This window comes from Galeopterus variegatus, unplaced genomic scaffold, assembly GCF_000696425.1.
Source record: "Galeopterus variegatus unplaced genomic scaffold, G_variegatus-3.0.2 Scaffold2888, whole genome shotgun sequence".
NCBI classification, from domain to species: domain Eukaryota; kingdom Metazoa; phylum Chordata; class Mammalia; order Dermoptera; family Cynocephalidae; genus Galeopterus; species Galeopterus variegatus.
Window position 1 is genome coordinate 214,084 of NW_007728999.1, and position 12,903 is coordinate 226,986.

Consider the following 12,903-nt stretch of genomic DNA (forward strand, 5'->3'; position numbering starts at 1 on the left):
ATTATAAATCATTAAAACACAAGGGGTGGTACATCTTGGGCCACTTTCTCAATATGCAAACTTAATGAAAAATGCATCCATGAGACACAGTTTTGTAATAAATTAAAGCTCCAGAAATAAGTTGAGAGATGACCTTGATTTAATTCCTGGTGAAATATCTTTAGTTTTTATGATTTCAAATTACTAAAATAAAATGTTGATAACAACAAAAAGGGATTATAATGACAAGTTTTAGAGAGGTGGGTTGTTTTTGTTTTTGTTTTTGTTTTATACTGAGAGACCATAGACATCAGGGAGGCAAGTAAAAATAGTACAGATTTAGACAGTGAGAAAAGTAATAAAAATATCTGAAAGAAACGTTTGCTGTGCCCAATTGTGATGAATTGAAGATCCAAATCTCTCTTTGAAAACTGAACAACTCAAGAAAATAAGCAATCTTTAGAAAATTATATTTCAGAAAGTCAGTGAGCGTGATGTTGGACCAAGACTCCATAATTTGGAATAGAACAGTGTCCTTTCCAATAATCCTACTGCACCTTAAGAAAGTCAGGGGTTAATTCTCTGCTGCTGCTGAACAAGGGAATTTAGATATCAAGAGCCGAGTCTCCTCACCAGAGAGGGATGTGAAAAGTTTACTCTGGAGTTTCACAAGGCCTCAAAATTTAGTCAAAACAGGGAATATAGAGAAGCTATTTAACAAGTTCTATTAAAGACTGTTTTGTTTTGCTTTCCTCACATAAGTTTAATTGTAAACATGTAAATACTACTTTCTTTTGAATTAAAAATATTTTTTTTTGACCAAGACCTTCTTAATAGTTATTAAGCAGCTCGGATTTTTCATTTATCTCCTACTTCATATATATTCTATTTGCAAAATGAGACTTAACAAGATTGGCGTAGACATTTTCAAGTATCTTCTTAAGTTTTATACTCTTGAGAAAAGAACAAATTCTTCATTTTTTAACTAATATATCAGAGAATCGGGGATGAAGAGGATGCTGCAGTGTGGTTCCTGGTGAGCTTATCCCGTTTCTTTCCTGAACGAACCCAGGACAGGACAAATTCAGTAATAACTCACATGAGAAAGACTTCTCAAGGTACTGTACCTAATGTTCATTTTTCAGTCCTCCTCATCAGGAAGACGTAACAATTATGTATGTGCTGAACAGAGCTGGAGAATACTTGAGCAAAACCTGACGGAACTAAATGGGAAATAAACACCCTGTCTCAGTAATTAATAGAACAAGATTTTTAAAGCAGTAAGGATGCAGAACATCTAATGATATCAACCATCTTAACCTAGCAGACATTTATAGAACAATATGTTCACAACTGCAGGGGAGAGAAAAAAAGAAAAATAGAGCGAAAAGCGGGGTAGAGAGTGTTGCAAGAAAGCGAGCGAGCGAGCACGGGTGACCTTTCTGTGTCTGGGTCCTGCTCCAGATTCCGCTGGAGCTTAAGGGGTATTTTTACTGAGTGCCCCATGTACGAGTATAACCACACCCTGCTTGGGTGTATGTATGTATGTATATATATATACTGAGCACCTACTGTGTGCTTGGTACATATACTAGGCGCCTGCTAGTGCCAAGACTTGTTCTAAGCCCTGGTAGGACTCCCTCAGAGACAAACGCAGACGCGAGCTAGCAGATCGCGCCTTCTCCGGCACCAGCTCCTCAGCTCGAAGCCCCTCCCCGGCCAGCCCACCCTCCCGCGCCGAGGGTTGGGGCCGAGGTCCAGGGCCCGCGCTTGCGCACTCCGCGCAGCCCGTTGGGGCGGGGACCCACACCCCCTCTCCCGCCCCTCCCCACCGCCCGAGCGCGGACTACATTTCCCACAGGCCTCTGCGCGGAGTTTCCTTCCGGCCCCCTAGCTGGTGTCGGCTCCGAGAGGTGAGTTGGTCGCGTGCACTGAGGAAACGGTTGCGGGGGTGGCGCGGGGGTGGCGCGGCCCTGTGTGTGAGCAGGGTTGCAGTGACTGAGGAATTTGTGGTGCTGACGGGGCACCGGGTGCCCTGCTGCTTCCTCCGTCCTCCTGCTTCAGGGCCGCACAGTCCGGCGGCCCGGAATGTCTCCGAGCTGCATGCATGAACCCCACGGCGAGGGCCCCCAAACAAAAAGACGCAGTCCTGAGAGCAGCAGCTGCAGATCTCAAAACCACAGCTTCACCGGAGCGCCTCCCAAGGAAACTGCGGTGAACTCGGAGACGGATTCCAGCTCGGCCTTCTGTGTTCTGGCCTTTCTCTCTAATACCGGGAAGGATCAGATTTACCCCGTTCTGCCTCTTTTTTCCGTCTGGTTATGTGTGTGGTAGATGGTGGGAGCAAGAGTGGTATCGGGGGTGTGGTATCTGAGTCAGCCAGGCCGAGCTCCGAGAAAGGCCCGGTGTGTCAAGATCTTTTTCCACAATCCTTCTGAGCTTTAGGAGGAAATGGTTGCTATTGCATATATAAAAGTCAACGTCAAGATGAGTCTGTGTTTCCTCTTTGTTCCTTGAAATGTAATTTTTGTTGTTCGGGGCTTGAGGACATTTGTTTCCTTCTGTGAAAGAGAGAAAATCGGCTCGGACTGAAAAGAGAAGCAGCCCTGTAATTAATCAGGCCGGGAGGGAAAAGACAGGTAAAGCCAGCTGCAAAACTAATGGAAAATATTCTCTCCGGGTTATGCAGCAGTTGTAAAATGCCATAACGACTTCCTCTCTGAGAGATTACAGCTTTCTTACCAATGATGCTGCAGACTCGCTTTGCTATTTTCACTTTATTACTGGGGATACCCAATTTCCAAGCCATCCTCGTGATAACTGACACTCATGATAGCACTCAATCTGCAATTAATCCCTGCCTCTCCTAATCTCACCTCAGAAACAGCAGCCAGTTCAGATCCCCGCTGCCCTTAGATAGTCCTCAAAATCTTTCAGCGGGAACTCAGCGCTTTACAAAAGAGCTTTTCTCCTTCTCCATTGCATTCCGACAACTGTTCCTGTGGAATTTCCTCCTTCTCTGCGAGTCAATAAATATGATTTTGTTGGATTATACAGGCTTGTTCCAGTTAGTCTTTACCTGGTTAGGCTTTAACACCTGAAATGTCCTGTCTATTGACCTGGCGTTTAGCCTTCCTTGCCAGTGAATAATGGGGTGATGAGAATAGAATTCACCCCCAACCCCCTCCAGTGGTATTCACATGAACATTTGGCTCATTTAATTTCTCCAGTGAGCTGCCTCTTTCTAATCAGTGGATTGCAAATCATTGATCCGCAAGTAAACCTCCTGAAGAGAGGCTAACTGTAGAGGTTTTTTTCGGTCCGTGGTTTGTTGAGGAGATTCCAGTTTAGCTGAAATCACACCCTATGTGTCTTTGATCACTACCCTAAGTTCAGAAGCAGGAAAAATTAGGAGATGGTATGATTGGTGACATATTTATTCTTTTGAGGCTACTAAGAAGTGGTAATGTGATACGGTTTTTAATGGGGAGGTCTGTGTTAACAAGGCAAGAGATTATCAGAAGGGAAGACAGTAGTAATTTGAGAAGTGGTTTGAGTTTGTTTCAGGCCATATAGTTACATGATCGACTAGAGGCAGTTTAATATAGCGATAATAGTATGGGTAAAATTATCAGGGTCCTAACCCTAAACCTGCCATTTAGAGCTGGATGAGCTTGGGGCAGTTGGTTTCATCTCTTTGTGCCACAGTTCCATCATCTGTAAAATGAGGATAATGATAGAACCTACTGTATAGGATTGCTCTGAGTAGACGAATTAATGTGTGAAAAACCCTTAGATAATGCTTGGCACATAATAAGTGCTCAGTAGATTTGATTGTTATTATAATGTTGTAATTCCATGTTTTTCCTCATTACCCAGATCCAAAAGTTAGGAGTACTTTGCCACATATTTGCCACGTTTGCTTTATCCATCCACATACCCTACTTTTGTAAATTGTTGATAATCAAGAAGAGTTGCCTATCAAAGAGATGCTTTGAAATTATTAGTTAGCATTATAAGAAAAAGCAGGGCTGAGAAATCTATTTTTTATGGGAGAAGAGGATTATCTTTAATAGTTAAGGGAAGAAGTCTAACAGCAAAGCCTATGTTAGTAATTATAACAGTAAAGTAAGTCTCGTCATTATGTATACTTAAAAAAATCCTTCCTCCCTTACTCAGTAATCCGTCATAATGAAAGGAAGAGATATCATTCTGATGACAGCAAGCACTATCAAGATTATACTGAAGCTATGAGGCCTGTGTGGAGGTAAAAGGATTTCATACACTAAGATTTATGCCTTACAGTTTATTTTAATGATGCTATATGCAAAGTGAGATTAGTAGGACAAGAACATCCAACAGCCATTGGAGGGGCAAATTAAATCATTGAGTCGGTTCATGAATGGGAAACTGAAATAAAAGAAAAGCCCCTCAAGAAAAATGTCATCTGTTTTTACAATATCCTGAGCTTTTTTTCTCAGTTAAAGGGAAGACTGAAAAGAAAACTTGAACTGGGAAAGTCTTTTCCTTATTTGGAGTATTTGGGTACTTTATGCTCACACTCTGTTTAATATGGTTATGAGTGTCATTGGCTGTCACAATGAACATTTTAACTGGTTCTTCTAGGCATAGATGTGATTTTTTTCCCCCTGCCAAAATAGTTTTACACTACACATGCTGGTGTTTTTGTTTCTTTTTTTAAAAACACTGGCTTCACCCCTGTTAAAATTAGGGCAACATCATCGCTTTTAATAGTTTCATGATTTTCAGTAGTATGGATGTATAATAGTTTATTTTTTTAAAAGAAAATGTAATTTTATTAATAGTTTTTACATTCTAGGATGTTGCAGAGCAGTTGGGAGGGAGGGGGAGAGGAGAAGGAAATGGGATGGAAGAAGGAGGAAGGAGGAGGGGCAGGATTGAGGCCTGTGGCACCCCCCTTATTCCCACAGGGGAGACTGGGGGGCTTCCAGTGGTGGTTTGGTCATTGCCAGGCTGGGTGCAGGTGTCAGGGGGGTGTGGTAAAAGGCCTTGCCCCCCACCATCCCAGCTTAGGAACCTGGAGCCCTTCTTGCTATGGCTTGGTGGTCGTCACTGGGCTGGTTGCACATATCAGGGGGTCGTGCCCAAGGCCCTCAGCCCCCCACTGCCACAGCTTGGGAGATCCCAGAGTGCTTCCTGTGATGGCTCGGTGGTCACCGCTAGGCTAGCTGCGGGTGTTGGGGGGCATGGTCAAGGCCCTTGGCCCCCCACTGCCCTGGTTTGGGAGAGCCTGGGTTGCTTCCTGTGGCGGCTTGTTGATTGCTGCTGGGCTGGCTGTGGGTGTCTGGGGGCATGGCTGAGACCCTTGGTCCCCCACTCCCCCGGCTCAGGAGGCCCAGGGCATTTCCTATGGCAGCTCAGTGGTCATTACTGGGCTGGCTGCAAGTGTCAGGGGTGTGTGGCTGAGGCCTGAGGTCCCCCACTGCCCGGGGTTGGGAGAGCCCAGGGTGCATCCTGTGGCGGCTCGGTGGTGGGCGTATAGTAGTTTAATAAGTCATTCCCCCACTAAGGTTCTTTTCAGCTTTTATCCATTATGAAACATACTTGTCAGTACACCTTTAAATATATCTTTATGTACTTGTACAAATAATTCCTTTAGTTACAGAAGTGGAGTTTCTGATTCATAGAATTTGAATTCTTCTTACATAGTTCTAAATGTGTACCAGTGTAGTATCCATTCCCCATAACCTTGTTAATATGGAGCATCATCAGTCTTTTAATCTTCCAATCCAGTCACTATAAAAAGATACTTCTTAAAAATTATTTTAACATATCTCCTTAAGTAATACTGAGATTTAGTATTTTCTAAATTGACAGAAATTTGTATGTATTTATTGTGTACATCATGATGTTTTGAAGTCATTGTGGAATGACTAAACCTAGCTAATTAGCATGCATTTCCTCACATAGTTATCATTTTTGTGGTGAGAACACTTTACATACACTCTCTTAGCATTTTTCAGGAATATAGTATATTATTACCATGTTGTACAATAGATCTCTCGAACTTATTCCTCCTATCTAACTGAAATTTTGTATTTTTGGACCAGCTCCTTCTCCCACAAACTACCCCAGCCTCTGGTAACCACCATTCTACTCTCAATCCCTATGAGATCAACTTTTTCAAAATCTACATATGAGTGAGATCATGCAGTATTTATCCTTCTGTGCCTGGCTTATTTTACTTAATATAATCTCCTCCAGGTTCATTGATGTTGTTGCAAATGATGAGATTCCTTCTTTATTATGGCTGAATAGTATTCCATTGTGTATATGTACCACATTTTCATTATCCATTCATCCATTGATGGACACTTAGGTTGAATCCATGTCTATGGCTGTTGTGAATAATGCTACAGTAAACATGGAAGTACAGATATCTCTTCAACATCCTGATTTCATTTCCTTTGGATATATAGCCAGTAGTGGGATTGTTGGATCATAAGGTAGTTGTATTTTTAATTTTTTGAGGAACCTCCATATTGTTTTCTATGATGGCTCTACTAATTTACATTCTCACCAGCAGTGCATGAAGGTTCTTTTCTCCACATCCTCACTAACTCTTGTTATCTTTTGTCTTTTTGATAATAGGCTTTCTAACAGATGTGAGGTGATATCTCATTGTGATTTTAGTTTGCATTTCCCTGATAATTAGTGATGTTGAGCACTTTTTCATATACTTGTTGGCTATTTGTATGTCTTTTGAGAAATGTTTGTTCATGTCTTTTGCCTATTTTTTAATTGAGTTATTTGTTTTCTTGCTATAGAGTTGTTTGAGTTTCTTATATATTTTGCATATTAGCTTCTTATCAGATGTATAGTTTGCATAAATTTCCACACATTCTGTAGGTTGTCTCTTCACTCTGTTGATTGTTTCCTGTGCAGAAGCTTTTCAGTTTGATATAATTCCATTTGTTTATTTTTGCTTTTGTTGCCTGTGCTTTTGGGATCATATCCAAAAAATCTCTGCTCACACCAATGTCATGGAGTTTTCTCCTTGTTTTCGTCTAGTAGGTTTATAGTTTGGGGTCTTATGCTTAAGTCTTTAGTACATTTTGAGTTGATTTTTGGTATCATGTGAGATGAGTCTAATTCATTCTTCTGCATGTGGATATTCAGTTTTCTCAGTGCCATTTATTGAAGAGTCTGTTTTTTCCCATTGTGTGTTCTTGGCACATTTGTTGAAAATCAGGTGGCTGTAAATGCATGAATTTATTTCTGGGGTGTCTGTTCTATTTCATTAGTCTGTGTGTCTGTTTTTATGCCAGTGCCATGCTGTTTTGATTACTATAGCTTTGTAGTATATTTAGATATATATCGTATAAAGATATACTGTAGCTTTTTGGTACATTTTGATGTATTACATTTATTGACTTATGTATGTTGAACTGTGTTTGCATCCCTGGGATGAATCCCACTTGATCATGATGAATGATCACCAATTCAGTGACATATACAATTATGTCAATAGCACATTTTATCATTTTATTAGAGTAGGCAAATCACTTGATCTTCAGATATGCTATAGGATAGAATTGGGTCACAGTAAGTACTTCAACTTCGTTAAATCTCAAGAAAAACATGAAAATCTGTAAAAGCCTATAAAAGCCAGATTGAACCAATGCAATTACATTTTACAAGTCCAGATGATTCCCCAACAATAATCTTACTTTTCTATTTGGATATCAAACATAGGCTCTGTCAAGCCCTTAGTATACTTCTGAACTGACTTTTCTTTTTTTTTTTTTTCCTTTCTGTCTTTTTTCGTGACCGGCAACGGATCGCAACCCTCAGTGTCGCGCCCGTACCGGACCGGGACCAGCAACGGGATCGCAACCCTTGGTGCTGCGCCCGCCCCTTGCTCAGCCAGTGAGCGGGAACCGGTCTGTATGTGGGATCCGAACCCTCAGCGGGAGCGCCGCCGTGCTCCCAAGCGGTGCACTGTAGCAGTGCGCCACCGGGCCGGCCCTGATGAATGATCTTTTTAATGTCCTGTTGAATTCAGTTTGCTAGTATTTTGTTGGGGGTTTGTTACATCTTTGTTCATCAGGGATATTGGCTTGTGGTTTTCTTTTTTCCTTTCTCTGTCCTTCCTTCTTTCCTTCCTTCCTTCCCTCCCTCCCTCTCTCCCTCCCTCTCCTGCTGTCTTTTGGTTTTCATTTACATGGAATATCTTTTTTCATTCCTTCCCTTTCAGTCAATGTGTGTTTGTATATGTGAAATGAGTCTTCTGTAGATAAAATATAGTTGGGGCTTGTTTGTTTATCCATTCAGCTACACTATGTCTTTTGATTGGAGAATGAAATCTACTTACGCTCAAGGTAATTATTGATAAGTACTGCCATTTTCTTAATTGTTTTCTAGTTGTTTTGTAGATCCATTGTTTTTTCTTCCCCTCTTGCTATCTTCCTTTGTGAATAAGTGATTTTCTACAGTGGTGGTGGTCTTGATTCCTTACTTTTTATTTTTTATGTATCTGTTAATAGGTTTTATTTTACCATGAGGCTTACGAAAAACATCTTGTAGTTATAACAGATTATTTTAAGCTGATAACAACTTAACTTTGATCACAAAAAAACTCCACACTTTTACTCTACTCTCTTCCACTACACATTTTGAATTTTTATGTCACAGTTTGTATCTTCTTATATTGTATATCCTTTAACAAATTATTGTAGCTGTTACTGTTTTTAATAGTTTTGCCTTTCAACTTTTATACTAAAGATCTAAGTGATTTACACACTACCATTAAAGTTTTAGAGTATTCTGAATTTGTGTACTTATTTTCACCAATATAAACTCACTTTCAGATGTTTTGGTGTTACTCATTAATGTCCTTTTCTTTCAGCTTGAAGAAATCCCTTTAGCCTTTCTTTTAAGGCAGGTCTGGTAGTGATGAACTCCCTCAGCTTTTGTTTGTCTGGGAAAGTCTTTATCTCTCCTTCATTTCTCAAGGACAGCTTTGTTGGGTAGAGTATTTTTGGTTGGCAGGTTTTTCCTTCAGCACTTTGAATATATCATCCCACTCTCTCCTGGCCTGTAGGTTTTTGCTGAGAAGTCTGCTGCTAATTGTGTTGGAACTCCCTCATATCTTATTTGCTTCTATTCTCTTGTTGTTTTCAGGATCCTCTCATTGTCTTTGATTTTTGACAGTTTGGTTATAATATATCTTGGGGTAGTCTTGTTTGGATTGAACTTGATTAGTGACCATTGACCTTCCTGTACCTGGATATTTTCATCTTTCTTCAGGTTTGGAAAGTTTTCTGCTACTATTCCCTTAAATAAGCTTTCTGCCCCTTTATCTTTCTGCTCTCTTTGAGTCCTGTAACTCAGATATTTGCTCTTTTGTTGCTTTCCCATTAATCCTGAAAGCTTTCTTTATTCCTTTTATTCTTTTTCATTCTTTTATCTTTTTTTCCCCTCTGATTCTATATTTTCAAATTACTGTCTCAAGTTCACAAATTCTCTCTTTTTTCATCAGTTTTGCTGGTAGTGCTTTCTACTGCATTTTTTATTTCCTTCATTGTATTTTTCAGTTCTGAGATTTCTGTTTGATTTTTTTACTTATTATTTCAATCTCTATTAAATTTCTCATTGTGGTCATTTATTGTTTTCCCCATTTCTTTCACTTGTTTCTCTGGTATTTTCTTGTATTTTCCTGAGCTTTGTAAAAACAGTTATTCTGAATTCTTTTTCAGGAAGTTAATATATCTCCATTTCTTCAGGGTCAGTGTCTGCCACTTAATTTTGTCCCACTGGTGATGTCATATTTCCCTGATTATTCTTAATCCTTGTGGTCATGCATTGATGTCTATGTATTTTTTTTTTTTAAGATGACTGGTAAGGGGATCTTAATGCTTGGCTTTGTGTTGTGAGCACCACGCTCAGCCAGTGAGCAAACCAGCCATCCCTATATGGGATCCGAACCCATGGCCTTGGTGTTATCAGCACCACACTCTCCTGAGTGAGCCACGGGCTGGCCCTAGATGTCTATGTATTTAAAGAAGTAGGTATTTATTCCATTCTGCACAGACTGGCTTTGTCTGAGAAAGCCCTTCAACAGCCAGCTCATCCAGACATTCTGGGATAGGCTGTCTGGCATGGTCCTTGAGCCTGGGGCCACAGTGATTGTAGCAGTGCTGGGGTGCACCAGAAGCCTGGAGCCACTGTGGCCAGTGTGGTGCTCAGGTGTGTCCAAAGCCTAGGACTGCTGTGGCCATCACAGTGCTGGGGTCCACCAGAAGCCCAGGGCCACTGTGGCTGGTGTAGCACTGTGGCACACCTGAAACCAGAAGGTGCTGAAGCCTGCCTGCTGCTGAGAGCTGTTTGGAACCTGGGGCTGCTGACATTGGCGTGGCAATGGTGCAGGGTAGAGATGGAGTTTGCCATGCAAGGCTGAATGTTCCCACATGGCATTGGGGCATGTCTGGAGACAGTCCACAGATATCAGCCCAGAGTCTGGGTTGTGGGGGTTTGCCCAGTGCTGAGTTTTACTGTGCTGGACCTGGCGTTAGGAACCAAGGCAAAGTTCTGTGCTCATTTCCCTCTCTTTCCCTCGAGTGGATGGTATTTCTTACCTTGCTGTGCTGCCTGGGATTGGTGCGGGGAATGTGGGTAATATAAAACAAATTGTTGTTTCTGCAGGAGGATGATCGCTAGAGAGAACTATTCTGCCATCTTCTGGGATTTTGTATTTTTTGGAATGTTATTGGTTATTTCTCTTTTTTAATGACTTGCCCAGGCCCAGGTTTCTCTTAGTGAATTATAGAAATCTTAGCCCTTGGAGGCAAAAACCAGAGTTGAAAGACAGCTGGCTTTTTAGTTAGGGAAATGTGGATTCAGAACAAACAACTGCCACTGACTGATTTGACCCCTGAGCATCAGTTTCCTGAGCTATTGGAAGGAGAGAAGAACTACATTGCAGAACAGTTCTGAGGGTCAGTTGACAGTGTATATAAAGTATCCATCACGTAAAAGTTCTCAATGAGTGTTGAGATCTCCAAACGCTGGGATCATGAATCCCCTTCTCTCCAGCATGGATATTTAAAAACAGGAAGTGGCAAAGGATGTCATGGTATGAGAGGTACTGATGGGGAACTGGAGTGGTGAGTTGTCCTCACTGGGGAAAGGCCAGTGCAGGCTTACAGTGTGGTTACAGGCAGGAACTGTGTGGTTTTTTAGTCTTTGTGTTTAAGAAATTCAGGCAGGATCCTGGGGGTTCATAGGAATCTCTATTTGGATGGTATGGCCCCTGCTGGGTCCTGAAAGAGGAGAGAGGAAGAGCTGCTCAGGATAAGTGTGAGTAATCTAATGTCAGGACAAATCCCCATTGCCAGATGGAGACTTGGTCAGAAATCCTCCTGCAGAAGTATCTGGGCTTCCACATTATTGCTTAGCTATGTTTCTACAGGGGCTTGAATTTCTTCAGACTCCCTGTACTCTCCTCCAGCTTATGTGCATATGGGATGGGTGTGGATGTATTAGTGGGAAGTAGTTTGGAAGCAGGAATGGAAGAGAAGAAAATGCTCAGATTAACATTAGTCATTTCAGGAGCTCTGAGGCACATCTGGTTTCATGTCTTCTTTTTCTTCTTCCAGCTCTGGCTTGTCTGGACTCTGCAATTTTCCAATAGAGGAATCTTGAAAAGGACTGACCATTTCTTGCAGTTCTAAAATCATGGCCCATGTAAGTTAATGTTTCTCTCTCCTTTTTGAAGTACTGTCAATTTCTAGATCGTGTATAAGATAGTCATTCCTTATCCTGAAACTCTCTATTTAGTACTGCTCCCTCCAAGGACCTGCTCCAATTCCTTTCACTCCTGTAAGGATTGGGGACAGTTAGCCCAGTGCTATATCTGTGTGTCCTTCCCTTCTTCCACTAATGTTGAGTATCACCTATCCATAAAATCTTCTGTCACGAGCTGTGAGAGAGCAAAAGTGAAATGCCTTGAGAAAAATGCAGGCTTTCTCAGCAAAATGTCCCCCTGTTAATATTTTCCAGTGAACACCTTGTGATTTTAATACTTACCTGTCTATATAGTGATTTTTGGTCTAGTTTTATGTAGGAAAGGTTTTTTGAATGTTTTATTGAGGTATGACATATGTACAGAAAAGTATACAAATCATAAGGTACAACTGAATGGATTTGGACAAATTGAGTATATTTATGTTACCAGGTCAAGAAAGGAATATTACTAGCACCTCAACTGCCCTCCTTTCTGGCACTCCCCACCCACCCAACCCAAATGTAACTACGATTCTGACTTCAAACACTGTAAGTTAATATTGCCTATTTTTAAGAACTTCCTTGGGGCCGGCCCGGTGGTGCACTGCTGCAGTGCGCCGCTTGGGAGCGTGGCGGCGCTCCCGCCGAGGGTTCGGATCCCACATACAGACCAGCCGCTCACTGGCTGAGAGAGGTGCGGGTGCAGCACCGAGGGTTGCGATCCCGTTGCTGGTCCTGGTCTGGTACGGGCGTGACACTGAGGGTTGCGATCCGTTGCTGGTCACAAAAAAAGACAAAAAGGAAAAAAAAAAAAAAGAACTTCCTTTAAGTGGAATCATATAGTTCAATACGGTATTTTTTTTTTTTTAACAAAAACAATGTCCAGGAAGAATCTCATTATATTCTAAATACAATTGCTAGACCATCAGAACCATCTGCAGATGTTTTGACATGTATGTAAGTATTATTAAAGGCGGTGTGTATATCCAGTGCTGCTGGAGAAGAAGGCCTCAGAGCCTCATACTGAGTGTGATCTCTTCCTGTCAGTATGTTCTTGTTGGAAATGCTTTTCCACAGTGTACTTCACGTGTAGCTCTTGGTTTTGTCTAGGATAAAATGAGTTCCTAAAGGGTGGAAAAGTATTGAAGAAAACTCTGG

General features: G+C 41.5%; 1 protein-coding gene across 2 annotated transcripts in view; it reads left to right on the top strand.

Annotated features, from left to right (window-relative positions):
• The first annotated feature begins 1,952 nt into the window (after window positions 1-1,952).
• The window catches only part of ZFP14 (ZFP14 zinc finger protein), a 33,400-nt gene continuing 22,449 nt past the window's right edge, over window positions 1,953-12,903 (top strand). For both annotated transcript variants that reach the window (XM_008583326.1, XM_008583327.1), the window contains exons 1-2: window positions 1,953-2,618; window positions 11,619-11,706. In XM_008583326.1, the coding sequence (XP_008581548.1) occupies window positions 11,698-11,706 (9 nt within the window). In that variant the 5' untranslated portion in view covers window positions 1,953-2,618; window positions 11,619-11,697. The remainder of the gene's footprint in view (window positions 2,619-11,618; window positions 11,707-12,903) is intronic.